Raw genomic sequence first — 26790 nt, forward strand, 5'->3', positions numbered from 1 at the left:
CTGGAGAAGGGATAGGCTACCCACTCCAGTATTCTGGCCTGGAGAATTCCATGGACTATAGTCCCTGGGGTCACAAAGAATCAGACACGACTGAGCGATTTTCACTTTTGGGAATCAGGGCCTGGGAAATGTTCCCCCAGGAACATGCTCAGTAGAGATGCCCTGTCACCATGTGAGGAGGGACCTGATACATTCAGAGCCAGTTTGGGCCTGATGTAGGTGGTATGCTGTGAGACCCAGGGGTTCTGAGCAGAAGAATGACTCTGGAGTAACACGGCTGGTCTGTGATGCGCTCCCATTGGAGCTGATTAAGCCTCTGTAGAGCCAGTAGTGAGTTCTCAGGATTACTCCTTTACAGAAAACCCCACTGGGCTGATTAGAGCTGATCTGCTAGCAACAAATATGATATCTTGTTTTTCCCTTTCCCAAGACAATAGAGTCTGCTTTATAAAATCTGCTCCGTTTTTAGGTGAAGAAACTGAGATCTAGGCAAGTTAACTTGTTAAGCTAAGCTGAGTTGAGTGAGGTTAAGCAGCAAACTGGTAGCAAAATTGAAACTAGAACTTGGATCTCTTGACTCCCAAATCAGTGCTTTTTCCACCAGACCACTTTGTTTTCCTTTACAGTGTCAGATGATGGATACACCTGTGTGTTCATGTTAGTGAGCTTATTAGAAATTGTCATACAGCTGTTTATTAACTTAAGTATTTCTTACATGCCAAACCTCTGTCATAGACATTCTGCCGAGTTGAATAGGAAATGGCAGTTTATTCAGAGAGGTAGGCTTTCCTTCTTTTCTTCCTTCCTTCTACCCATCCATCCATCCATCTATTTGGTAGTTACTGAGCAACCTTTATGTCTTTGTGTCTTACACACTGAGCTAGGAGATGCAGATTAAAAAGAACAGGGCACAGTTCCATCCCTTGGGGAACTCCGAGTCCTGGTGGCGGAAGCAGACTGGTAAACAGCTACATGACATCATGGTAACTGCTATAACTAAGCAATTAATAGAGTCCTGGAAAAGCTCAGAAGCAGAAAAGCTGTGTTGTTGCATATCCATGTTTGTTATAGGGGCTAGAAAGTACTCTGAGATTTTGGAGGCTAAAAGAGGTCCCTTCCCCCAGAGAGGTTGGAGGTTCATGAAGTAGGTGGCATGCGTGTGGAGTGTGCTGCTTGTCTTGCATAAGGATGTATGCCATGCGTGACGTTTTAAATGTCGAACTGTAAGTCAAAGTAGAACAATAAACACTTTTTGATTCATGTCTCCGCTGAGGCCATTGACCTAGAGTAGCTTTTAGGAACGTGACACTCGGAAATGATCGGACGATTCAGTCTGTCACCACCCGAATCTAACCCAGCAGCTCCGTATCGCGTTCGTCACACTGTTGATGCCTCTGTACTTGTCTTTCTCCGCTTGTTTCCAGGCTCCATCAGAGCAGAGACAATTTCGGTCGTTATCGCGGCTTCGTTCCTACCTGTCACACAGCGCCAGCCACGCTGGTGGTGCTCAGTCGACTCTGTGAAATGAATTGGGGATGGCTCCACATAAGGGAGAAAACAGGACAGCTAAAAGGAAGGGTGCTTTGAGAAATGAAGATGCGCCTTCAGAAGGGCCAGGCAACGAGAGCAAGCATGTTGGGAATGACAGCTGTTCGATACGGCTCTGGTTTCTCTGAGCTGAGCCTATCCCTGCATACAGGCCTGCCACCTTTCCCCTGTTGCTAAGCCTCCTTTCTTTCTGTGGAGCCGGTGTATCATTCTGTGGCTTTCAGTCCTTTTCCCCCTGGCTTTCTCTCAGTGTCTCCTATCCTGTCCCTGGAGAGAGCTGCTAAAGAACCAGCTGCAACGGTGGGGGTGTGCCCTGCAACCCTCACCCGTGCCCTGGAGCCCTCCCGAAGGATGAGAGTAGAGAGTAGGGCGAGAAGCACACCTGCCGTCCCAGCACCACTTCGCAGGGCTGGCACGTCGCTGCGTTCGGCAGACGTGTGCACGAGTTCCTGGGTGCATGAACGCCGCACAGTTGCAACACGTCTGCTCTGGTCTCTTCAGTTCACAGGTGGAGAGAAGCTGATGTCCAGAGGAGGCCGGGAAACGATTCCGAGTTCCGCTCCAACTCAGAGACAGAGAAGGACAAGAGTCCAGTTCTCCTGACCATTGTTTTATCTGGTCATATTTTTCTGGGATTTGAGCCCAGCTCACTTGAACTTGGTCATAGAGATTTTAGATCATTGACTCCTATAGTTGGGTAGGACCCAAGTTATCCTTTTATAGCTGGGAAATCTAAAGTCCCAAGAATGGGAGAGGTTAAGCCACACACCAGAGCTTCCCCAAAACCCTCTATTCGTCTCCATAGAGTCAATAAAAATGTAGTATGTGCCCAATAGTCTTAGAGGTGCAGCTCTGAAAGACAGAGCAAGTCCCTGCCCTCGTGGACTTAGTATTCGTATGAGGAGAGAAAGACTATACACAGGGAATCAGTTGTAAGGGCTTATGCAGTGACAAGCAATGAAAGTGGATGCTGTGGAGAGTGACTGGACTAGAAGGACATCGATGTTGGGGTCCAGGCTGAAGCTTGAATGACAGATGAGGAGGAACAAGCCGTATGAAAAGACAAATAGAGTTCCAGAGAGAGAGAAAGAGACAGAAGAGCTAGCGCGTGGACCATGAGGCCGGACACAGAAGCTTTAGCAGGTCGAAGAAGCAGATGGTCAAGCCATTACGAGACCTGTGCTTCTGAAGCTAAAGGTACCCGCGTTGTGGAATGTGGATTTTGATCTAGATGAGCTAGAAAGTTATCAGAGTCTCAGCCAAGGAAGTTACAAGGTCTGGCGTTTGTTTTCCAAAGACCAGCTTGACCTCTGTATGGAAATTGAACCATGTGAGACAAGAGTAGAGTGTCAGTTACGCCGTTGCCATGGTGTGAATTGACTGCTGATGTCATTGCTTAGTTAATTCTTTAGTTATGACTTAATATTTTGGTGAATATCATTGCCACTTATTTCCTTGCTAATACCACTACCAACTAAAATACCTGAATAGCACTAATATTTCAAACCAATAGGGGGAAGAGGGGTTCCTCGCATTTTGCTCCAGGAGGACTTGAAGACACTTGTCCTCAAGGCATCTTCTATAAAAATTGGAGACTGTGCACATTTTTCTGGAGAGTGGGTTGAAAGTTTTCATCACTTTCTAAAAGGGGTCTGTGGCCCCCAAATGATGACTTAAATGCCTAAAAGAAGGAGCCCTAAGAGGTCATTTCCTGAAGCCTGGTCCCAGCTCTCAAATCTGAACACACTAGGAGATCTGTGAAAATGAAAATGTTGATGCTGAGTTGTCATATCAGACTGAGGAATTGCACTTTCCTTCATCTGTACCCTTGTTGGAGTAAATAGAATTGGGGACTTTTTTTCCCTCTGAGGAGAAGTTCGTTTATTCCTTAGAAATATAATCTACAACTTTGTTTATTCAAACTCTGTTCTCTGAGTTTCTCTGAGTTTTAAACTAGGCAAGTTCACTTCCAAAGTGGCCTGAGGTGGTCCTTATCGTAATTATTCACTATGGACTTTACCCAGGAATCTGTGAGTCCAAATATCCATCTGCTCTCCCATCCATCCAAGCATCACCTGACATCCACCCTCCTTCCCTCCACCCCTCCTCCACACCTCGACCTTCCCACCCTTCCAACCGTGCCCTCGCCAATCTGTCCTTCCATCCGTGTAGCCTATTTCCCAGGCTCTCTGCTTCCCTGGTGACCCAGATAGTGAAGCATCTGCCTGCAATGTGGGAGACCTGGGTTCGATCTCTGGGCTGGGAAGATCTCCAGGAGAAGGGGATGTCTACCCACTGCAGCATTCTTGCCTGGAGAATTCCACGGACAGAGGAGCCTGGCGGGCTACAGTCCATGGGCCCGAAAAGAGTCAGACACCACTGAGTGACTAACACTTTCACTGTTTTCACTTTTCTCATGCTAGAGCCAAGACAAGAGTTGCTGCTGCTGCTGCTGCCAAGTCGCTTCAGTCGTGTCCGACTCTGTGCGACCTCATAGACGGCAGCCGACCAGGCTCCGCTGTCCCTGGGATTCTCCAGGCAAGAACACTGGAGTGGGTTGCCATTTCCTTCTCCAATGTGTGAAAGTGAAAGAGTTAGGAGACTCCAATTCTTGTCCTCACACCACTTTGAGTCCTTGACAAAAATCTCCTGAGAAACCTCCACTGAACCGTCCACTTCTACTAGAGCACAGTTAGAAAATCTCACTTCAGAAGTTGAAAACTACTTTGAAAAAAAAATTCAAGTGCTCTTCCTGCTTAGTGACATAGTTTTTAAGTATTCCCAGTAGTGCTCTGGATCTGGGTCTAGATGAATGGAGGCCCCTTTATCAACTCTAATATTTTAGATCAATAACGGCTTCCACCTTGGGTCAGCAGGTGGTGGGAGCCCAATAAAGAATGTGAAATAAAGGCAGGGCTAGTGGGGAAAGAGCTGGCTGCATAGAGCGGGCAGAGAAGGGAGCTGATGGTCACTTAGCTTCTGGGACTGTCTTTTGCCCCCAGACCCTGGTCTAAAGACTCCGAGCCTTCATGATCCATGTGTGTGCCTGGACACATGATGTAGGAGGAAGCCCTCGTGGCATGAAGTTGTTTCAGTTTCTGAAGCATTTTTGACATGTACCTATCATATTCCCACTCGCCTTGTAAAACAAGCATTTTCATTTAATACAGTGAGGTCTTTGTATTCTCAACAACAAACACATGGTCTAAGGCTCGCGGACACAACCTGCCTTTTTCTTCAACACTCTCTGCTACCCACGCCCACCCCCACCCCCACCAGACTCTGGCCGCCCTTACAAAGCCCAGCATCAGCAGAAATATCTGTTTACAAACAAGGGCTCCCAGAGAACAGCATCAGTAGCTCAGACAATCCTCTAGAACACGCCCCCAGCTCTGTCCTTGGAATCCCTCTGAACGGTGTGTGTCGCTGGTAGCCGCTTTCGTGGACGGCTTCCTGCCTTTCCATCTTCCATCTGTCTTCGTGTCTGGCTTCCTCTGTCTTCTTCCGCTTATTCTTTAAAACCGTGATGGTCCTGGACTGAAGAGGCAGTTGGATGTGGGCTTGGGATATCTGGAAAACACAGCCCCGACAGGGAGTGGCTTGAGAACAGCAACCCAGACCCACACACATCCTGCTTGCCGTGTCATCTGAAGCAGGAGCCGATTGAAGGAGGGTTATTCATTGAGTGGATGTGACAGTCACATGGTGGTCACACAGCTCTAGGTCATATTTCTAGCATTACCAGCAGCCGAAGCGATTCTTTTGTTACTCTCTCAAACTTGAGTCTCCTGTAGCTCCCTATTACCTACACGTGGTAAGGATAATAGCTAGCATATTTAGCACGTAATATGTGCCAGACGCTGTTCTGAGGACTTTGTGTGTGTTAACTCTTTAATCTTCACAAGGACGCTCTGAAATAGATACTCTTATAATCCCAGTATTCCAGGTTGAGAGAGCTGAGGGGTATGGGGAAGTTAAGTGATTTCCCAAAGGTCAAGTACTATATAGGGTTAGTCCCAGAGTTCACCACATCCCACTACAAACCCTCTAGGTCAGGCTAGAATTACTTAGCATCACATTCAACTTCCTCCCCAAGCATTATTTTCTACCATAACATTTCCTATTTCCTCATATCAGGGATCCTCAACCTCAGCACAGTGGAGATATTGGAAAGGGTGAATCTCTGTTGTGGGTGTTTGTCCCAGGCACTCTAGGATGTTTAGCAGCATCCCGGGCCTCTGCCCACAAGAAGCAGAAGGAGGCTCCCTTCCCTAGCCGCGCTGATCAAAAATGTCTACGGGAACATCACCGCACGCTCACTCGTTGAGAACAGTTGTCTTAGGAGTAGGACTCGGCTGATGAAACAGAATCATCTGGTGCTCACAGAACACTGTTCCCACCCCTGTGCTTTTTCAGGTTTTGAAATTCGTTTAGTATACTGGAATATGGTTGCTTTACAATATTGTGTTAGTTTCTGCTTTTCAGCAAAGTGAACCACTTATACAGGTACGCCCTCTTTTTTAGATAGTAGATTCCCTTCCCACTTAGGTCACCACAGAGCACTGAGTCGAGTCCCTTATGCTGCACAGTCAGTTCTTATCAGTTATCTGTTTTATACGTAGGCTCTGGGTCAGGAAGATCCCCTGGAGGAGGGCATGGCAACCCACTCCGGTGTTCTTGCCTGGGGAATCCCATGGACAGAGGAGCCTGGCAGGCTACTCTCAATAGGGTCACTAAGAGTCAGACATGACTGAGTGACTAGCTCTTTTACTTTTCACTTGATACATATCAGCGTTTATATGTCAATTCCAGTCTCCCAGTTCACCGCACTCCCCCCCTCCCCCTTGGTATCCGTAAATTCATTCTCTCCGTTTTATCTCTGTTTCTGCTTTGCAAATAAGTTCATCTGTACCATTTCTCTAGGTTCCACGTACAAGCGATGTTATACTATTTGTTTTTCTCTTTCTGACTTACTTCACCCTGGTTGACAGTCTACAGGTTCTATCCATGTCTCTGCAGATGGCACGGTTTGCTGCTTTATGGCTGAATAGTATTCCACTGTGTATATATATACCACATCTTCTTTATCCACTCATCTGTCAATGGCCATTCAGGTTGCTATTGTAAATAGTGCTGTAATCAGCATTTGGATGCATGGATCTTTTTGGATTATGGTTTTTTCCAGGTATCTGCCCAGGAGTGGGATTGCAGGGCCGTACGGGAGCTCTGTTTTTAGTTTTTTAAGGAACCTGCATACCATTCTCCATAGTGGCTGCACCAGTTCACATTCCCACCAGCAGTGGAGGAGGGTTCCCTTCTCTCCACACCCTCTCTGGCATTTACTTCTTTCACATTTGGTTCCCCTTTGACCTTGCAGGGTGCTTCTCCTCCCCTCCTCGGTCTTTTCTCTATTCCAGGGTCTCTGAGTTCCTCAACACCTTTTATGGCTAGAGAGGAAACACTCGCCTGTCTGAGGTATTGATCTGCTGTTTTTATGCTTTTTGCTTTAAAAATAATGGTGACCTGTTTCAAACTTTCTGCTTAAAAATCCGCTGAAGATTCCACAGGAGCTTGAATTAAAAGCTCAGTTTGTTTCATGCATTCAGTGATTATACATTGGCTCTAATTTGTTTCAGGTCCCAGGCTAAGTGCTCAGAGTATGAAGTCACAGGTGATACAACACTGCAGCTCAGGAATTTGTGTGATAGATGATCGGAGTTAGAGAGCAACTTGGAGATTCAACTCTCCACCCTCTCCTAGCTGAGTGAATGAGGGGACCAGGCCCCGCAAGGTAGACGACATTTGATCAAGGTCAGCTAGAGAACAAGCTCGAAGCTGAGCTAGAGCATTCTCCACCTAGTGGAATAACATTTAAATTCTGACGTCCTAGTGAGCGACTAAATACCACTTACCCATCTGGAGTTTTAAGGAGTTCTTTTCAGTTGAGTCATAATTTATGATTTTTTAGTGGGTATTTAAACAATAGAAAACTCATATCTATCTGAAAAGTATATCAGCCCTCTTTTCAAAATTTTTGCTTACATCCCATGCCTTTCATTATAAGTTTTTAGGGCTCAAGGGCTTGGGATTGCCCACAGACACTGGACGGGGTGTCCGAAGAAAGGAGTCCCGGTTCTTTCAGCTCTGTGACTCTATTAGTAAGAGCATCATGAAATACCTACCTGATGGTCCCTACCCCGACAGACTCTGTTTCTGAAAACCCACCAAAGAGCCCCTACTGTCTATGGAATAAACTTCAATCTCTTCACCTGGCATTCACCACCCTGCACAATCTAGCTATGCCATTTCCCTCTGAGGGCTCCCTCGGTGCCATCAAAAGCGGGCGTCTTCGCCATCTCCAGAGTCACCTTCCAGTGACCACACCTCTTGACTGCTGGAAAGCTGGTCTGCCAAGCCTCCCACCCCCTACCCCTCCTCTCCCACCAAATTCCTTGTGCAAGCTTAGTTCTTATGTCATTCGTCCAAGAAAACTTCCCGGAGCCTTCTTGTCTGAATCAAGTGTTCCCTCCGCTGAGCTCTTTGGCTTATACCTCCACTTGAACTTACTCTATTATGCTTTACTTATTTATAATTAAAAACTCTCCTTTGTCCTCGTGTAGTCAGTTTTCCCCTGACTGGCCAGCATAATTCAGAACTTAGGAACGTGGACCCTCGAGACTGATTGCCTGGGTTTGAATCCCACCTCTGACATTTGCCAGCGAACGACTCTGGCCTGGGCTTGTCCGAGTGTCAGTTCTCTCATCTGTAAAGTGGAGGTAACAGTGCTCGGATAACTGTGAAGGGAACCTGAGCTACTCCGCACAAGCAGCCAAGCACAGTGCCTGGCACGCGGTGCGCACGTGGCAAACATCCAGTCCCATTGCCCCCACCCCCTGCTTTGGAGAGTGATTCCAGATGCCCCCAGCCCAGCAAAGCAGGGATCTGCCTGTCTGGCCACATCCCTTCCTCGTCTCTGGTTGCCTTTCCACTCCCCGAGCGGCTCTCCCTAGCTATGTGCGCCAGGGTAAGGTGACAGCAGGCTCACCCCAGGGGCGCTTTTGTGTCCAGAACGCAGCCCACACTGTCTAGGCTGTGTTTTCATATAACTTGTTGTGGGCCTCTGCTGACTAGGAAAGTCACATCACTGGACTCGCCTGTGTGGGAATCCTCTGTATCCCTCCAAGCTCCCTGGATTGGCAGGCAGCAGGTGCTCAATGCCTCCTCCGATGCTATTCTGTAGATGAAGACCCGTCTTCTTCGAGATGGACCCAAGGCCGACTCATCCATTAGCTGCAGTTGACACAATGCCTGAGGTCCACAGCACTTTTAAGAGGCCCATAAAAATGGCTTCATGTTTTTTTTAAAATCAGAAGAAAAAAACTAGTATAATAATATGTATATGATAATGAAACCACCCTTCATTATATATATTTACCCTTTATGCCCTTCATATGTATGTATAAAGATCATGTATGTATATGTATGTATAAAGATTATATACATCTTTATACCAATGCAGTCATAAAATGGCTTCATGTTTTTTTAAAAAATCAGAAGAAAAAAGCTAGTATAATAATATGTATATGATAACGAACCACCCTTCATTATATATATTTACCCTTTATACCCTTCATATGTATGTATAAAGATTATATACATCTTTATACCAATGAAGTCATAAAATATAATTATATATATATATTTAGAAAGAAAGAAAAAGCCTCCAGGGTCCATGAAAGTCATGACGCACCCCGGATGGAAGGAATTTGCACCAGATCAATAGTACCTTAGTGGCAAATCAGGGCACAAGTTCGTGTCTCACTCCCAATTTAGAAATCTCCCTACGTTTGAAGAAAAGCCCCAGAAGCGATTCACCGAGATCTTCTTTCAGAGATGAGAAAAGGAGGCCAGAGAAAGCACGACTTGCCTCGGGTCACACGACTTGGTCGCACAGCAAACGTCTTTCCTGGCCTCTGGTACTCTTTTCAGAATTTTCCGCAATCAACCTAGTGCCCGCCAATGCCAACCTCCTGTTGGATGGATAGACATTTGAGGGCCTGGAGACAGAGGGGCTTACTCATTGTCACCAGGATGCCTGCCCTGCCTCCAAGTCAGGACTCTTACTCAGCACCACAAAGATGGGTCCAAACCTCAGAATCTTCCAGTTGAGTTTCTTCACAAGTGTTGGGCGTTTACTTCATGTGTTCATTCACTCACTTGCTCGTTCGTCTGTTCAACAAATGTTGATTGAGTCCTTGGGTCCTCAGCAGCCTCTTAGGGCTCTAAATGCAGAGAGGTAAAGAGAGGTATACTCCTTAGCTTCTCAGAGCCTCATTTTCCCCATTTGTGTGAATTGTGAACATAACGTCTTAGAGAGTTCTTGGGAGAAGTGAATGAAATAATTGAGGTTCAAGGAGTCTTCAGAATGCTTCTTGTCTTGTTATCACTGACAGTGTGTGATTAACATAAGGCAGAGTAAAACGTTGAGTATACGAGAAAATAAGGATTAAGTAAAAAATAATTTCTGCTTATATTTAGCCATAGAAAACTTAAGGCATTGGCTAAGCGTCTGGCTTTGGAGTTGGAGAGCTGGCACCAAATCCTGCTTGTGCTGTTGTTGACCCTTGCCCAGGCAGTCCAACTCTGAGCTTCAGTTTCCTTACCCATAAACTGGGATCGAGAGAACTTACCCCAGAGAGGAGGAACAGTGATTCAGTGAGACAATACGCATAAAGGTCTTGGCCTTGTACATGGCACACCATCAGTGGTGGCTCTGTGCGTTTCTCAGGAGGTTCCTGCGGCTTGGAGAGCCACTAGAACCAGTCAGATCCTCGGGATGATGTAAGGAGGCAGGCGTGGTGATAGTCCGTTCCGTTCCGTCGCTCAGTCGTGTCCGACTCTTTGCGACCCCGTGGACTGTAGCCTACCAGACTTCTCTGTCCATGGGATTCTCCAGGCAAGAATACTGGAGTGGGTTACCGTTTCCTTCTCCAGGGGATCTTCCCAACCCAGGGATCGAACCCAGGTCTCCCGCATTGGAGGCAGATGCTTTAACCTCTGAGCCACCAGGGAAGCCCGTGGTGATAGTAGACCTTCGTAATTGCATTTATCAGCTCTTACTGTATCTCTGTTGCCTTAACAGAAGGACGGCACTGGCGTTAAGGATCAGCAGTTCTCTCAGCAGAGGGTATATCTCCATGCTTGAACGTCTAGCCGGGGCCTGGTACAGTGGATGCCCAGTGACTGTGTGTTGAAACAATTGGTGAATGGACAGATTAATAAGTCAGAAAGGACTTGAGGATGTTGATTTAGGGAAAAGAAGAGCCAAGGATAACACAGTGAAAAGCCTCAGACATCTCTCGAGCTCCCTTGGGTGAAGCGTACTGAATAACTCTGTGGGTTCCTGCAGTCCAGATCCCCCACCACTGTGTGGAAAGGATCGGGAAGCGATCTTGGCTCACTCTGGGTGAGCACTGGGGCTTCCAGGTGGTGCTGGTAGTAAAGAAGCCACTTGCTAATGCATGAAATGAGGGCTTGATCCCTGGGTGAAGAAGATCCCCTGGAATAAGAAGTGACAATCCGCTCCAGTGTTCTTGCATGGGAAATTCCGTGGACAGAGGGGCCCGGTGTGCTACAATCCATGGGGTTGAAATGAGTCAGACACGACTGAGCATACTGGTAAGCACCCAGAAATGCCCCAAGGTGCAAAGGTCTTGTTCTTCAGGGGTTCAGAAGTTGTTTGATTCTAGAAATAGGCCGTCACTTGTAGAGATGTACGGGCGGCTCAGACGGGAGTTTGGGTGTTAAAGGTTGTTGAATGATTTTTGAGGGAACCTCCAGTCCTGACTGCACCTGATTCTGCGAATGTGAAGGGTGGGCTTGGGGCTGCTGTGCAGAGTGTGGGCCGCAGGGGGCTTTGGCTTGAGGGTTTTCTGAGAAGCAGTGTGATTATCTCTGAAGTTAGTGGGTCTTCATGAAACAGACCAAAGGTCAGCGCTCCTCTCTGGGGCAGCTCTGATGTCAGCACCCCTGAGTCCACCGGGGCCTGCTTCTTGCTGCGGTAACTTTTCAGGCTGAACAAAGGAAAACATGTAACTCTTCCTCCTCCTCCTCCTCTCGTCCCCTCCGCTTCATCCTGACTCCCCTGCCCCTCCACCCCTGCCTCCCTCTCTTTCTTCCTTATCTTCTCCCTCTCCCCCTCCCACTTCCTTTTTTAAAGCCCTTAAGAACCAATTTCAATGACTCATGTGAAAGAGTGATGAACAGGTCTCTCCCTTTCAGAGAACAGCCTCAGAAAGGATCAAGTTTACCCACACAGAAGAAGGGGGAAAATGGTCCCAATTTGGAGGAAAAGGCACAGACGTTTATCATTAATACTGATTAAACAGCATAGCTAACATTTATCATGTGCTATGCAGATGAGTATTTGTATGCTCTAACTAAATCCTCAAAATGTCACTGTGCCTTAAGTACTGTTATTATCAGTTTACAGTTGAGAAAACTATCAGGGAGGTGAAGGGATTTTGCCCAAGGCTACAAGCTAACAAGCAGCAGAGCTGGGATTCCAACAGATAAGTCTCCACAGTACAAATGCTTCAGTTCAGTTCAGTTGCTCAATCAGGGGGTAGTTTGCTACCCCCTGGACTGCAGCATGCCAGGCCTCCCTGTCCATCACCAACTCCCGGAGCTTCCTCAAACTCATGTCCATCGAGTTGGTGATGCCATCCAACCATCACCAGCGCCCACGTGCCAAGTCTGGATACATTGATTATCTCATTAGTTCCCCCTCCAACCAGCAGAGGTAGATCGCATCATCCATATTTCACAGATGAAAATACTAATTCTACGAGAGAGATGCTCTGACTCTCCAAGTCACACGCTCGTGCATGGCAGAGCCAGCATCTGAATGCTTGTTTGCTGGTCTCTAGAACTCTGACCGCGCTATATCCACAGAGCCTGCTTTTGTGTGAGTGAAGGAGGCAGCCTGGAGAGTCACAATCCAGAGGCAAACCCGGAAGCACCTTGAGCCCCTAAGAGCACTGTGCCATCCCCAGGGTGTTATGCAAGTCTGTGTATTAATACAAGAAAATGGATTTTTAGGAACCCTTAGACATACTCTTGTTCACCTTGCCTTACATCCAAATGGCCTTAAATAGTTTACAAGGAAATATGCTTCCATTTATCTCCTTTCTCTCTCTCGCTCTCAAAAAAACAAACTTGTGAAGGATACAGAATGAGACTCTTTAATACCTGGAATACAAATGGGAAAACAGCCTCAGAGAGTTGAATGAGCTCATCCAAGGTCACAAGGCTGGTATAAAAAAAAAGAAGAAGAAGTGAGAGGACCGATAATATCAGGGACTTTTTGGGATGGTTCCCAGCAGGGAAAAAGAACACAGGCTGGGAGCAGACACAGGCGCCACCATGGATGCTGGTCACGCTGCTCCACCTAGACCTGCAAAGGAAAATCTGGCCCCACCCACGGGGCCAACATAGGAGATGCCTGAGCTGATCTTGACCTTGTGCATTGCACCAAAGGGTCACTCTTGATAACCCAGCCTCTCACACCCGGAGGGAGGGACAACCAGAGCTCAGCACAGACTGGAGAAGCCTACTAGCCAAGTGTGATTTCTTCCAAGCCTTCTCCTTCCACTGAGCCTAAGAGCCATCCTTTGAGCCAAGGTCGCCAGCCTGGAGGAGTGGAGATGCTGAAGCCCCTCGGGCACCTGCCTGGTGCTGCTGAGTCCTCCAGGGTCACCCTGGTGGTCCTCCCCTACCACTGAATCAAGTGCAGGGGCCATGGGTATACTTAACCCGAATCTGTCTGTTTTAATCACCCTCCTCTAGACAGATAAAAGCTTTCCATAGGATTGCTCTCTCAAGCATTTCTCTGTGGCTTTGATACCAGCCATTAAACCATGGAAGGGAAAACAAAACAAACAAAAAAAAAGAAGGACCAGCTTCAACTTTTAGCTTTTAATTTTTTTAGCCTCCTGAAAGAAACCAGATTGTTGACCTAAATTCCCCCTTTCATCCCTGCGTCCTCTCACCTCTGCTCGTATTCCCCTGGCTGAGGTTCCACAGCTAGTGGACATCCTGAAGTTGGAGGGCCTGAAATGGCCTTCCTTTCCCTCCTCCCCACTCCTCCATGACCTTATATCCCCTTCAGTAGGAACTGAGGCAGGGACGTCTGAAAGACCTGAGATCTCAGAGTTACAGAGGGTCTCAGGTGGCCATGTGATACAACCTTCCTATTTCATAGGGGAGGATTTGAGGATGCCCTTGGTGGGGGGAACTGCCCACCCATTGACCTGAAGCAGCAAAGTGGCAGAGCTGGGGCACAAGAACCTTGACCGTGGGCTAAGAAATTTTTCCCCCTGAAGGAGAACATCCTAGAAGACAGCTCTGGCTTTAAAGTTAGCCTGAGTGGTATTCCCCCCCTCTCTAGCTGGGATCCTTGGAGGGAAGTCAATTAGCTTCTCTGCACCTGTTCCTTCTCTGTCAAGGAATATCAGTCAAGCCCACTTCACTGGGTTCTTATGAGCATAGAAGAGGATGTCTGTGCTTAGCCGAAAGACTACTCCATTGCCTATTATTATTACAGTTTTCCCTTGGTATCCCCAGTGCATTTGTTCCCAGTCCCACCGCAGTTACCAAAAGCTGTGGGATGCTCAAGTCCCTTGTGTACAGTGGCATAGAATTTGTGTCTAGTCTACACACATCCTCCTGTGTACTTTACATCAGCGCTGCTGCTGCTGCTAAGTCACTTCAGTCGTGTCTGACTCTGTGTGACCCCATAGACGGAAGCCCACCAGGCTCCCCTGTCCCTGGGATTCTCCAGGCAAGAACACTGGAGTGGGTTGCCATTTCCTTCTCCAATGTGTGAAAGTGAAAAGTGAAAGTGAAGTTGCTCAGTCGTGTCCGACTCTTAGCGACCCCACGGACTGCAGCCTACCAGGCTCCTCCATCCATGGGATTTTCTAAGCATACATCAGCGCTAGGCTATTTAAAATGTCTTATGCAATGTAAACGCCAGTGCGTGTCAAGGTCCCCCTAGCGGAGGTCTGGCTCCTCTGTAGGGGAACTGAACTTGAAATCAGGAGTCTTGAACTCCACTCCTTCCTCCCCCTTAGTGCTGTGTGTCCTTGGGCAGGTTGGCCTCACCACTCTGAGTCTCAGTTTTCTCTTCTGTAAACGGCACCTGTTGTACATGGCTGCTCGTGAAGGGAATGGGAGACACCTTGGCCCAGAAGCAGCTATGCACAAGCTCAGTACACAGCAGGGCTCCAGCTGGAACGCAGAAGCATCTCCTTCCTGGAGGAGCGTCTCCTGTGGGTGACCACACTACCTGTGTTTGTATCCTCGCAGTGCCCCTTGCCCTGCCCACAGTAGGAGTTAAGCGGAGACAACGTGTTGTAACCAAGGATGCTGAATTGAGTACAAAGCAGCAAACCATTTTAGAGAAACTTCAGGGGCAGAGCTTACAAAGGCTTGTTGAATGGTAGTATTAGAGTTTGCTAGGGTTACCGTAACACTTCTCCATGACTTGCTGGCTTAAACAACAGAGATCTATTTTCTCACAGGCCTAGAGACTAGGAGTCTGGGATCAAAGTGTCTGCAGGGTTGGATTTTCTGAATCCTCTGCCCTTGGCCAGTATAGCACACCCTTTCCATCCTATGTCTTCATGTTGTCTTCCCCTTGTATCTAATCTCTTCCTCTTAGGACAACCATTATATTGGATTAGGGCCCACCCCAATAACCTCACTGTAGCTTAATTATCTCTTTAAAGACCTATCCCTAGATAAATTCATGTTCTGGGGGATGAGGGGCTAGCCTTCCATCTAGGAGTTTTTTGAGGGGAACATGTTTCATCCCATGGCAGATGGAAGGGAAGATGGCAGGCAGCCATGAGCAGGACAGCAACCTTGAAGGAAAGATGAAGAACATTGCAATACAGAGTCTAGACATTGGAGCAAAGAAACCAATAGGCAAGGAGGCTAGCAATGGGGGTTCAGATCCTGAAGGACAAAGCAGGGAGGCACCCCAAACTCCAGACAGACAACCAGGCCTGGGCAAGTCTCTGGTCCCAGTAAAGCGAGGCAAGTCAGGTAGAATCGACGAAAAGCTAGTCATAAAGAACCACTGATTCTTAGTCCAGATTTTGAGCCCCAGGCAGAAGAATGACACGGAAAGCAGCTATTTTGCAGTTCAATTCCACTTGCTTGTGTTGGTGTTGTTGAACTTACAGAAATGTTTCTGGAGGGGGTGGGACATGTCTTCAGATAGCCCAGGATAACATATGTGGCACTTGACACTTGGTGCAGTAATGTGATTAAGAAGTTGGGACTCCTAAGGATATGGATTCTGAGCTGTGTTGCTTTGGACAAGCAGCTACCTTTCTGAGCCTCTGTTTTCTCTGCAGAATGGGCTGTGTTGGTAGTTTTGTTGTGATGATTAAGTAAGAGAATTCATGTAAAGCACACAGTGCTTAGTAAGCTCTAAACAATGTGACTATATTAATAATATAATGGTGCTCTTATAAGGAACAGGGCGATAGAGGTGTCCCCCTGCTTCCCTTCTCTTGTTTCCTCCCTCCCTTCCTTTATTTTATACTTTTAATGACAGACTCTATGCAGCACCTGCAAGGTACCAGATGCTGTGCTGGATGCTGGGCGTTTAGGAATGACCCAGATAGAGATGTACTCAGGAAGCAGACCCTGAATGCGTAATTAGCAAACAGATGTCTTTTAGGACAGGGAGGAGCGTGATGAATGTGTGGGAGGAAGATTGTCTATACCTGGGCTGGAGTGGCGTGGTCACACCACACTGTCCTGGGGTGGGGACAGTGCAGTGGTCCTGACCCCAAAGCCCAGACAATTCTCGCCGTGTAGCCTGGGCGAAGGTTTTGGGAAACTCCCTACAGGCCCTTCTGCGTTTGAACTTGCCCCCATTGTGCATGCCCTCTGTCTCTGGGGTGAGTTGAGACCAGGAAAAAATAAAAAAGAGAGAGAGACAATAAAAATAAATAAACATCAAGCTTCTACTGGGCTCTGCAGCCCTTTCACAGCAAATCTGGCTGCCAGAAGATAGGGACACATTGGAGAGACTAGGGTTCAAGTGTCTGATGCTGGTCATGAGACCCAGGGCAGCCTCCTTCCCGGGCCTCTACTTCCTCATCCATGCAGATGCCCCGGACGGCCATCGGCTGGTGAATGAAAGGGCTCTGGCACTTTCATCGCCTGCTTCCACGTGCTTATAGCTTTGAGGCAGGCTTATGCTCATGAGATTTGGGTGGTGTGCAGGATTGCCTGTGGCCGTCCCGCGAGGGTGTGTCCCCAGGATCAGCCTCTAGTGCCGCCCAGATGATGCCGACCTTCAGGCTGACTCTGTTTCCTTCGCTCTGTCTCTGTCTCCCTGGAGAACCGTGGGGAAGGGTGCGCGGGAGGGGTCCTGGCAGCCACCCGTGCCCTCCAGAGAACACTGTTCCACGTCTGGTGTGGAGACACGAAGGACGTGTCCTCTAAGCACACAAGAATTGGCAATGACGTGAGGCATTCGATTCAGATCAACACACATTTTTGAAGCATCTCCTCCTTACAAGGAACCATTCTCACAGGGAACAAAAGAGCTCTTAAACTGTAGCAGGGAGATCGTTTACTCGCAACTCCTCCTTTCTCAGAAAAGGGAAATGAGGCCTGGCAGCCAAAGAGGCAGGGTGACTTGTCCCCGGCAAGGTCATGCAGCAGGCCGAGAGCCCAGATCTCTGGTCCCAGGTCCCCAGGTCCAGGCTGGTAAAACAGCGGTGTCTCCCATCCAGCCCTCTGAAATGGGACTGCTGTTGATTACTTCATTTCTGCCCAGAAATAAATCCCATTCACCACTACACACCCCCTCCCCATCCCTATTGAAATTCAGTGATTTCCTTTCACCACTAACACCCCAGGTAAATATTTCCCTCTGAACTTCTGAAGCCACTGCTTCAAGGTTCTCGTTCCCCTTAACGTGTTTCCTCTTGGTTCCACTGAAAACCCTCCCTTGGCCCTTCCTCTCTGCCTCCTGGGGCGAAGCTGCCTCTCGGTCCTCCGCTCCGTGTCACAGAGTCTAGCCTTTCTCGTTGACTGCAAACAGAGGTGGCCGAAGCCCGTGTACCCCAGTCCCGTTAAGGTCCTGAACTGAGGGCGCCCTACAGATGTGTAAACATTTTACCTTGCTACCCCAGCCAGCCACCTTCCAAAGGCAACAGGAAAGCCAGGCCTGAGAGCCCCTGGCCAAATAAAAACCTGCAGAGAGAGAAAGAGAGAGAGGGAGAAAGGATCCTGTTTCAGATGTGATTTTTCTCGTTAGAAGAATTTTCTGTTCGGGGTGGCGGGGGTGGTCAGCCGGGAGAGGAATAGAAGGTGAGTGGAGGGGTAAGATGTGGCAAGGGCAGGGGTGGGGTGGGGGCAAGATCAGGGGGGCGGAGGGTGAAGTCCAGAAGCCTGTTCTCTCATGCTTCCCATAGCTGGCAGTGAAAGACGTAGGGGAGCTCATTCCAAATGTGGAGTCGGAGCTTTGGCCTTGGAGAGGTCGGTGGGGAGGTGGCTTTTAACGTGCAAGTCTTATAACAGTAGAAAAGCCAAGGGGTAGTGGTGGTGGTTATGATTTCTGAGTAGAGTTTGCCAGTAAATTTGAGGAGGACTTGTGCTTTTTTGATTCATGGGGTCGCAAAGAGTCGGACACGACTGAGCGACTGAACTGAACTGTGCTCTTCTGAGCCCTCATCCCACCAGCTCTGACCCGTCAGTCACGTTGTCTTTAGGGTGCCCATGCTCTCTGGTGCTGCTGTATTTTGTTTTTCATCCTTTCCCCCTTTTCATCCTTGGCATCACTCTGAGCCCCTCTAGCATGTTAACAGTGTACTCCCATCTTGACAGCCGTGGTGTGCCAAGGATGGTCTGGCCACTGTGTCTTTTCAGCCTGACAACATACGTAAATAGAGATCCAGAGGAGGGGATTGGGATCCACAGAGGGGAAGTGATTTGCCCTGGATGTACGGCCAATAATTGTTGTCATCAGAATTACCCTGAGTCCAAAGGTCCTGCTCTTTGTATCCGGCCAAGAACACACTCTGTCTTCTGATTCTCTCTGTCCTTTATCGAGGGAGACATAGATTAGTGCCTAGATTCTACTTCACCTTTTCTCTTCTCCCACTCCATTCAGAATCATCCATGTGCGCATTTATGGGACACTTGCTGAGTGCCTGCTGTGTACACTGCATAGTGCAACATGCTGGACAGGGCAGAGATGACCCAGACAGAGCCATCATTCTCAAGAAGTGTCATGTCTAGGGGAGACTCCAAAACCAGGGGGGAGATGTCCAGTTTCCTAAAAGTACAAAGAATTCAGAGGAGAGAGTGATTATTCCTCACAGGACCATTAGGGAAAGCTTGCTGGGAGAGGTGGTTTCTGTTTTAGCCACTGGGAAACCTGGGATCACAGAAAATCCCCCGTCTACCAGGCATATGAGGGAAACCTCATTGATCCCCCTCCTTTGCCGGGAGAGAACCAAGACCCATCAATACTTGGTGTTTCATCAAGGCCAGAGAGCAGGTTGATACTGTAGGAGACCCTGGCCATCAATTGAAAGATGGTAGAACAGGGAATGGTGATAGGGGAGATGTAGGTGGACTTGGAAGCTTGGACAGAACTACTATTCATGTCAGCTACTAACAGATTCACACAAAATCGAAGGCCCCCGTACCCAGAGAGAAGCACAAACTGTGTGGGCCTTCTCTATTGATTTTGCTAGAAGCTCTCTGTGCTTGCTTGATGAGTGCTAATGGCAGGGGTACACTCAGAGTTACGGTGACCACAACAACTCTCCAGCGGGAAGTAGGGACTGGCCTCCTAAAGGAGCACCTTTTATTCATTCTCCTGTCCCTGCTCTTTCTCCTCCCACCTAGCCTCATACATCATCGAACACTTAGAATACGTTCTTAATTAGAAAGTCCTCTTCCCCATCCAATTGCTTGTCTGTGCCAAGGACACTGGGTATATTCCACCAAAGCTGGGAACAGGAGTTGATGAGAGTAGGGAGACTTAGACCCAGAGAGAATCTACTTACTGACTTCCTGGGGTTCCCAGGCCAAGTCTAGAGATGTCTAGCTTGGAACTTTTCCAGTCAACTGAAATTTGAGACAAGCCAGGCAGGTGGTTTTATGCAGATGGACCCCTGGTGACACTGATGGGGGAGAGGGAGGTAAAGTTAGTACCTAGGATGGTGATCCTAGGGTCTGATGGATCTAGGATCTAGTTACCAACCAGTTGACCTTAAACCATCCATCTCTTTCAGTTCAGTTCAGTTCAGTCGCTCAGTCGTGACCGACTCTCCGCGACCCCATGAATCGCAGCACACCAGGCCTCCCTGTCCATCACCAACTCCCGGAGTTCACTCAAACTCATGTCCATCAAGTCAGTGATGCCATCCAGCCATCTCATTCTCTGCTGTCCCCGTCTCCTCCTGCCCCCAATCCCTCCCGGCATCAGTCTTTTCCAGTGAGTCAACTCGTCGCATGAGGTGGCCAAAGTATTGGAGTTTCAGCTTTAGCATCAGTCCTTCCAATGAACACCCAGGATTGATCTCCTTTAGAATGGACTGGTTGGATCTCCTTGCAGTCCAAGGGACTCTCAGGAGTCTTCTCCAACACCACAGTTCAAAAGCATCAATTCTTCGGCGCTCAGCTTTCTTCACAGTCCGACTCCCTTCTCTGTTAACTTAATATCATCACCTTGAGGGTGCTAAATGGGTAAAATGAATTAATGCATATGCAGACTTTAACACAATACCTCACTTGTGACAGAGGCTTGGATTTACTTAATGATGGAGTCCCCAACATCTTTTTATGCTAAGAGGATGCCTTTTACTTTTTAAAATATTAGCATTCATGTTAGAGAAAAGCAGGTTTGAACTGGGTCTCAGGAAATTTGTCAGTGACTATGTAACCTAACAAATACCTTCCGTTTCCTGGGTCTCAACTCCCTTAACTTTTGAGTGAAGGAGTTGGAATTGGTGATGTTTAAAAACCTTTCCAGCTCGGATAGTAAATATGCCTGCCTGTCTTTGGGGGTGAATGTCAGAGCTCATCAGGACTACTGTTACGACAGAAGCTTGGCGGCCCATGACCGTCACTTCTCCAGGCAGCTTTCCTGGCAGCTCACCACCACTGGTCCACGAGTGCTGGTGGCTGATCCACTGCTAGTTATGGTGACTACAGTCGGAGCTGTCGAAATGGGCACCTTCTATTGATCAGTTTCTCTCTTTGAGTCTCCTCTTACCTCTCCCTCTCACCTCGTATGTCATTCAACACTTAAAATACACTTTTAATTCAAAAGTCCTCTTCCTCATCCAACGGTTTTGCAAAATCAAAGATTTTCAGATTTTAATTATTAGCAGTATTACTGTTGTTTTCTTTAGCTCAAGTATGCATCCTGCAAACAAATGTCATTTTTTGTGTGCCCCATACTCAGAACCAAAGTGAAACCACTGGGTTAAAGTTGTGGTCAGAACCTCCCAAAGCCACCTCATCCGCGTTCTCCATCCCTCCGGCCCTCACCTTGCCTTCGGGGCGGTTCCAGAGGCTCAGTTAGTCACTGCCAGGAGGCCACTGAGCACAGTTTGTGAACTTCCTCTTCTGGGACATCCTGAGAGGAATTTTATCAGAAAGAAAGAATTCTCCCCTTCCTTCCTCCACCCTTTATTCATTCATCTTTTTCTTTTGGGGCTACATAGGGCTCTATGACAAATGTTCTTATGCCTCACGTGACCGAGGATGGGTCGTGGGCATTCACACCGTCAGTGACCAAGGCAACAGAGACCCACGCTACTTTTTCTCCTTGAAGACAGACCGGGCCCGGCAAGTGACCACCATCAATGCCCACCGCAGCTACCTCCCAGGCCAGTGGGTATACCTGGCTGCCACCTACGACGGGCGGCTGATGAAGCTCTACATGAACGGTGCCCAGGTGGCCACCTCCGGGGAGCAGGTGGGCGGGATCTTCAGCCCCCTGACCCAGAAGTGTAAGGTCCTCATGCTGGGAGGCAGCGCCCTGAACCATGATTACCGGGGCTATGTGGAGCGCTTCAGCCTGTGGAAGGTGGCCAGGACGCAGCGCGAGATCCTGCTGGACATGGGGACCCGCGGCCCCCAGGGCCCTCTACCTCAGCTCCTCCTGCAGGAGACCTGGGACAATGTGAAGCGAGCCTGGTCCCCCATGAAGGACGGCAGCAGCCCCCGCGTGGAGGTCAGCGGCGCCCACGGCTTCCTGCTGGACACCAGCCTGGAGCCGCCGCTGTGCGGGCAGACGCTGTGCGACAGCCCCGAGGTCATTGCCAACTACAACCAGCTGCCGCGGCTCCGCCGGCACAAGGTGGTCCGCTACCGCGTGGTCAACCTGCACGACGACGGCCGGGAGAACCCCACAGTGAGCCGCGAGCAGATCGACTTCCAGCACCGGCAGCTGGCCGAGGCCTTCAGGCACTACAACATCTCCTGGGAGCTCGAGGTGCTGGAGGTGAGCAACTCCTCCCTGCGCCGCCGCCTCATCCTGGCCAACTGCGACATCAGCAAGATCGGCGACGAGAACTGCGACCCCGAGTGCAACCACACGCTGACCGGCCACGACGGCGGGGACTGCCGCCACCTGCGCCACCCCGCCTTCGCCAGGAAGCAGCAGAACGGGGTGTGTGACATGGACTGCAACTACGAGCGCTTCAACTTCGACGGCGGGGAGTGCTGTGACCCCAACATCACCGACGTCACCCAGACCTGCTTCGACCCCGACAACCTGCACAGGTAAGGGGGTCAGCTCCGCCCCTGTTACCCGTGGGTGTGGCTCCTCACGCCCAATGGGGTTGCGGGAATCTCCCATCCGCCAGGCAGACTGGACCAAGTCATCACAGGACTGCAGCAAGGTTGGGCTTCCCAGGTGGCTCCGTGGTAAAGAATCCCTCTGCCAATGCGGGAGAGGCGGGGTGGATCTCTGGGTCAGGAAGACCCCCTGGAGAAGGAAATGGCAACCCACTCCAGTATTCTTGCCTGGGAAATCCCACGGACAGAGGAGCCTGGCAGCCTGCAGTCCATGGGGTCGCAAGGAGTCCAATACAACTTAGTGACTAAAGAAATATGCAAGGTTAGTCCATTACCAAAATATTTTTGCATCGCCTCCTATGGGCTCACAGGGAGCTCTCAAGATCCTGTCTTCTTAAAGGGCTCAGAGTCTTAAAACTGGACGACCTGGGCTGAGTACTAACAGCTGCAGTTATAAAACACTCTGCTGTCCAGTGCCGTGGTCATTAGCCACATGTGACTGTTTTTAAATTAGTGAAGATGAAATGCAGTTTAAAATCAGTTCTTGCATCACACTAGCCGCGTTTTCAGAATTCAGTAGCCACTTGGGGCCAGTGGCTACCATACTGGACAGAGTCATATGACTGCTTCTGTGCTAGCAGAAGGATCTGTTGGGCAGTTCTGGTGGAGCTGGGATGGGCTGGGGTCAGACAGACAGCACGCTTTATCAATCACTATGTCATATCTGAATCTTTGGGACCCTGTGGACTATAGCCTGCCAGGCTTCTCTGTCCATGGGATTTTCCAGGCAAGAATCCTGGGTTCAGGTCTCTTCCCTTACTTTGTGACCTCTTACAAGCTGTGTCCTCATCTGTACAATGGGAATGACAGTGGCACCTACTTTGTGAAGTTAATTTGAGGATCAAATTAGGTCAGGCAAAGCAAGTCTCTTCTAGGGGCTAGCAGGTGACTACCTCTCAATACATGCATCTGCCGTTTCTTGAACAATGAAAGGCAGCATGTAGCATGCATCAGAGGTCAAAGAGGAACAGCCGACTTGCAGCTTGAACATTTTAGGGAAAGCTCAGGTACGGTTTGGACATCAGAGATTGGGTAGATTGAGTTGAGGGAGAAGGAGAATACTCAAGGCAGAGGAGCTTCACATATCGCTGAGAAGAGGGTGGAAAGGGTGGAGGGCAGATTTTCTGTCTAATGCCTGACTTAGCCTCTGCCTTGTACTACAACTCCGACCAGCAACCCCCCAAAGCACCCAGAGGTAGATGATAGGTGATCGCCATTTGATGTGGGACCCAGGGGGAGTCCGCATCCACTTTCCTGACTTCCCAGGTTCGTGCTGAACTTTTCCATTCTGTCCAGCTCACAGGACCCTGGCTTTGCTGATGACTTGATTGGTTGGCTCATTTGCCAACCTCTGCAGGTTTTCTGCTGACTCTTCTCTTTACGTCTCTCTCACAAGAGCAAGGGCCTCCCATGCACCGACAAAATACCTATGTGCACAGGAATGATGATGCTGGCAAGAGAATGTCATGCCTGGCCCCAAGCCAGAGAGCACGTCAGCTCAGCCTTCTGGCACCAGGCGGGCCCCTGGACTCTCACCTTGGCTCGGAGGCGGGAGCAGCCCGTGTAGGAAGAAGCCTTGGTGTGTGGCAGGTTCCTTCCAGGTCACGATGCACTTTCATCTCTGCTCTCAGTTAGGCTTTGACGGCATTTGATGAGGATGACTAGACAGGGTTAGCATTTGCATTTGACTGATAGGACTTTACAGAGTAAAATGACTCGGCCAAGGTCCTAGATCAGGAAAGACATTTGGCTAAATCACAAGTGCAGGACTTCTGAGATGGATGTGATGTATGCTCTCCTGAGCCGGACCCCAGGAGTTCCTGGGGTGCCCAGGTAGAGTGGGCGTGGGAGGCTGGATGAGGAGCCAGGAATATTGGAAGTCACTCATCTATTTGTCTGTTTATCCACTCATTCACTCATGCAACAAGTGTTTATTCATCACCTTCCCAGTGCCAGGAAGGCGAGCCCCCTTATCCCTGCTTTGTGGAAGGAAACCCAGTCTTCAGAAGAACAAAGAGACTCACCCCTAGTCACTCAGCTAAGGCATGAAGAGCTTAGATTTGAGTCTTGCTCTGCTGGCTCCAAAGCTCCCATGGAAGGAGGGGTATTTCTAAATCCAAGGACCAGTAAGAGGCAGAGTCAAAAAGCAGGAGTGACTGGTGAGGAGGGTTTCCTAAAGCCTTGGGAGAAAACTGCTGAGTATGACTGGGTCGGGACCAAGGGCAGCTGACCTCTGTGGTTGGGGTGCAGGGGCCGTGGGGCCCCAGGTTCCAGAGAGCTGATCATCAGCAGACAGTGCTGGCAGGTGCCAGCGGCCTCCTCTTTTCTAAGTCACAGGACCACATGTCCAGAATGTCCGTGAGCAGCCATGTGCCAGCGCTGTGACCACTCACATGAGGGCCTGTGTGTTTGCTGGCTGGAAAGTCCTGTGCCCCAGGGAGCCCCACCGGGGATGTTTCACCTCCTGATGAAGCTGGTGGGGGAGGCACAGCATTCTGGCTGAATCAGCTCTCCTGTGTGCAGAGAGAAACCTGTGGAAGTTTGCAGAGAAAATACTTGCTTTGTGACTTTTAAAAAAAAGGAGGGAGGGAAGGGGGAGGAAGAGCTGAATGAAAAGGGAAGGAAAGAAGAAAGGACGGGAGAGAGGGAGCCAGGAGAGAAGGACGGCACCTGTAACAACTGACGCTGTCTTGATGATTTTGATAAGGAGATGAACTTGTTTCGTACACAAGGTATGCTCCTGCAGTGCCTGCCTCCCACCCTCCCTCTCTCTCAATGGTTAAAAACAATAATGATAATATCTCAATTACTGCTTCTCAGTCTATGGTAGAGAACCAGTTTTGTTTCCTATACATTGCCAACCAATTCTTGTATAACATAACAGCAAAAATGAATTGCTATAAGTGAAGTACCCCCAGGAATGGGAGCAGTGTCAGAGTTCTCTAGAAGTTTCTGAATGCTGTCTCTCCTCTTCTCTGATCTTTGTGCCATAGACTAATAAGACGTGGTTGGTGCATGGCTTACTTAGAGTGGCGCTGAGGAGCATTCATCATCCTGACAGTTTATGCAGCAGTTCCTTTGAGTAAAATAAGATCCACCAGTGATACAGCAGTGCAGACTCCATCAGAGAGTCACCGTTTCTTCTAACACATTCGAAGTCGTTCTTTACCTGCTAATCCTTGGGCCCCTTAGTCTGTGTTCTCAGGAGTCCATGTGTTACAGAGAGCACCCAATCCTAGCAGAAGGCTACGGAACATATGGAAACGGTGGCAGATGTCAGATCTAGAAATATCCTCAGAGATCAGTGGGTCCAAACCGTGCTTCCCCCATAGAGGGAAGCTGAGGCCTAAGCTCACACAGTCCATTAGTGGTCAAAGTGGGGTTCAGGATCCTCGAGGTTTCTGAGGCCTGGTCATCTGCTGTGATGCAGCTTCTCAGGACTGTGCTGACGTTCTTGCCTTTCACGGATACCTGCTCCCCGCTCTCTGACCTTGCTCTCTTCTTCTGAGCACTTGGGGTGGTGAAATGCTGAGATGAGGGAGTTTGGAAGAGAATCAGATAAGGACTTTGGGTGTCCATGAGCCACTGCAGAACTATTAGAGCTAGATTGGCCATGGGTTTTCCTTGCTAAGAGGCCAGGATAAGGACACCTGAGCGAGGATATGCAGGAAGAAGGGCTGGGGAGCGGACGAGCGAACAGAACACTCAGAAAGCGGGTACTCCAGGAGCGTGCGGCCTCAGCAGGGGGTGGGGAGGGATGGGATGAGGAAGGGCTTCTGGAATAAGGCGTCACTCAGTATGGCTGGGATCCGTTCAGTTTATCTCGTGAAAAACTCCAGCCTGCCTCTCTCCCTTCTTTCCTTTCTTCAGGCCCTCCCTACTTTCTTCCTTCCCTCCCTCCTGCCTTCCTATTTTCCCTTTTCTCTTTAAACGTTCAATGCTCCCTTTGTGCCAGCCTTGTCCCTATACTTTTGGAGTGCACCATCCAGTGGATAATCCTGTCTTCCCTGGTGGCTGAGATGGTAAAGCATCTGTCTGCAATGTGGGAGACCTGGGTTTGATCCCTGGGTCTGGAAGATCCCCTGGAGAAGGAAATGACAACCCACTCCAGTACTCTTGCCTAGAAAATCCCATGGATGGAGGAGCCTGGCGGGCCACAGTCCATGGGGTTGCAAAGAGTCGACACGACTGAGCAGCTTCATTTTCTTTCTTTCACTTATCCAGTGGATAACAGAGATAAGCTAACAAGGCATCACAATCCCTGGTGTGAAAGAAGGACCCCCCCCCGGTCTCAGCCAAGAGGAGCTGTCTTAGAGGGGAGCACAGGTCTTTTCA

General features: G+C 49.1%; 1 protein-coding gene across 1 annotated transcript in view; it reads left to right on the plus strand.

Annotated features, from left to right (window-relative positions):
- The window catches only part of PAPPA (pappalysin 1), a 271571-nt gene that overhangs the window by 13788 nt on the left and 230993 nt on the right, over window positions 1–26790 (plus strand). Inside the window, exon 2 of the mRNA XM_055427748.2 lies at window positions 21318–22380. Within this exon, the coding sequence (XP_055283723.1) occupies window positions 21318–22380 (1063 nt within the window). The remainder of the gene's footprint in view (window positions 1–21317; window positions 22381–26790) is intronic.

The sequence above is a fragment of the Moschus berezovskii genome, chromosome 7 (genome assembly GCF_049115385.1).
Source record: "Moschus berezovskii isolate FMDL1 chromosome 7, NW_MosBer_1.0, whole genome shotgun sequence".
In the NCBI taxonomy this organism is placed as follows: domain Eukaryota; kingdom Metazoa; phylum Chordata; class Mammalia; order Artiodactyla; family Moschidae; genus Moschus; species Moschus berezovskii.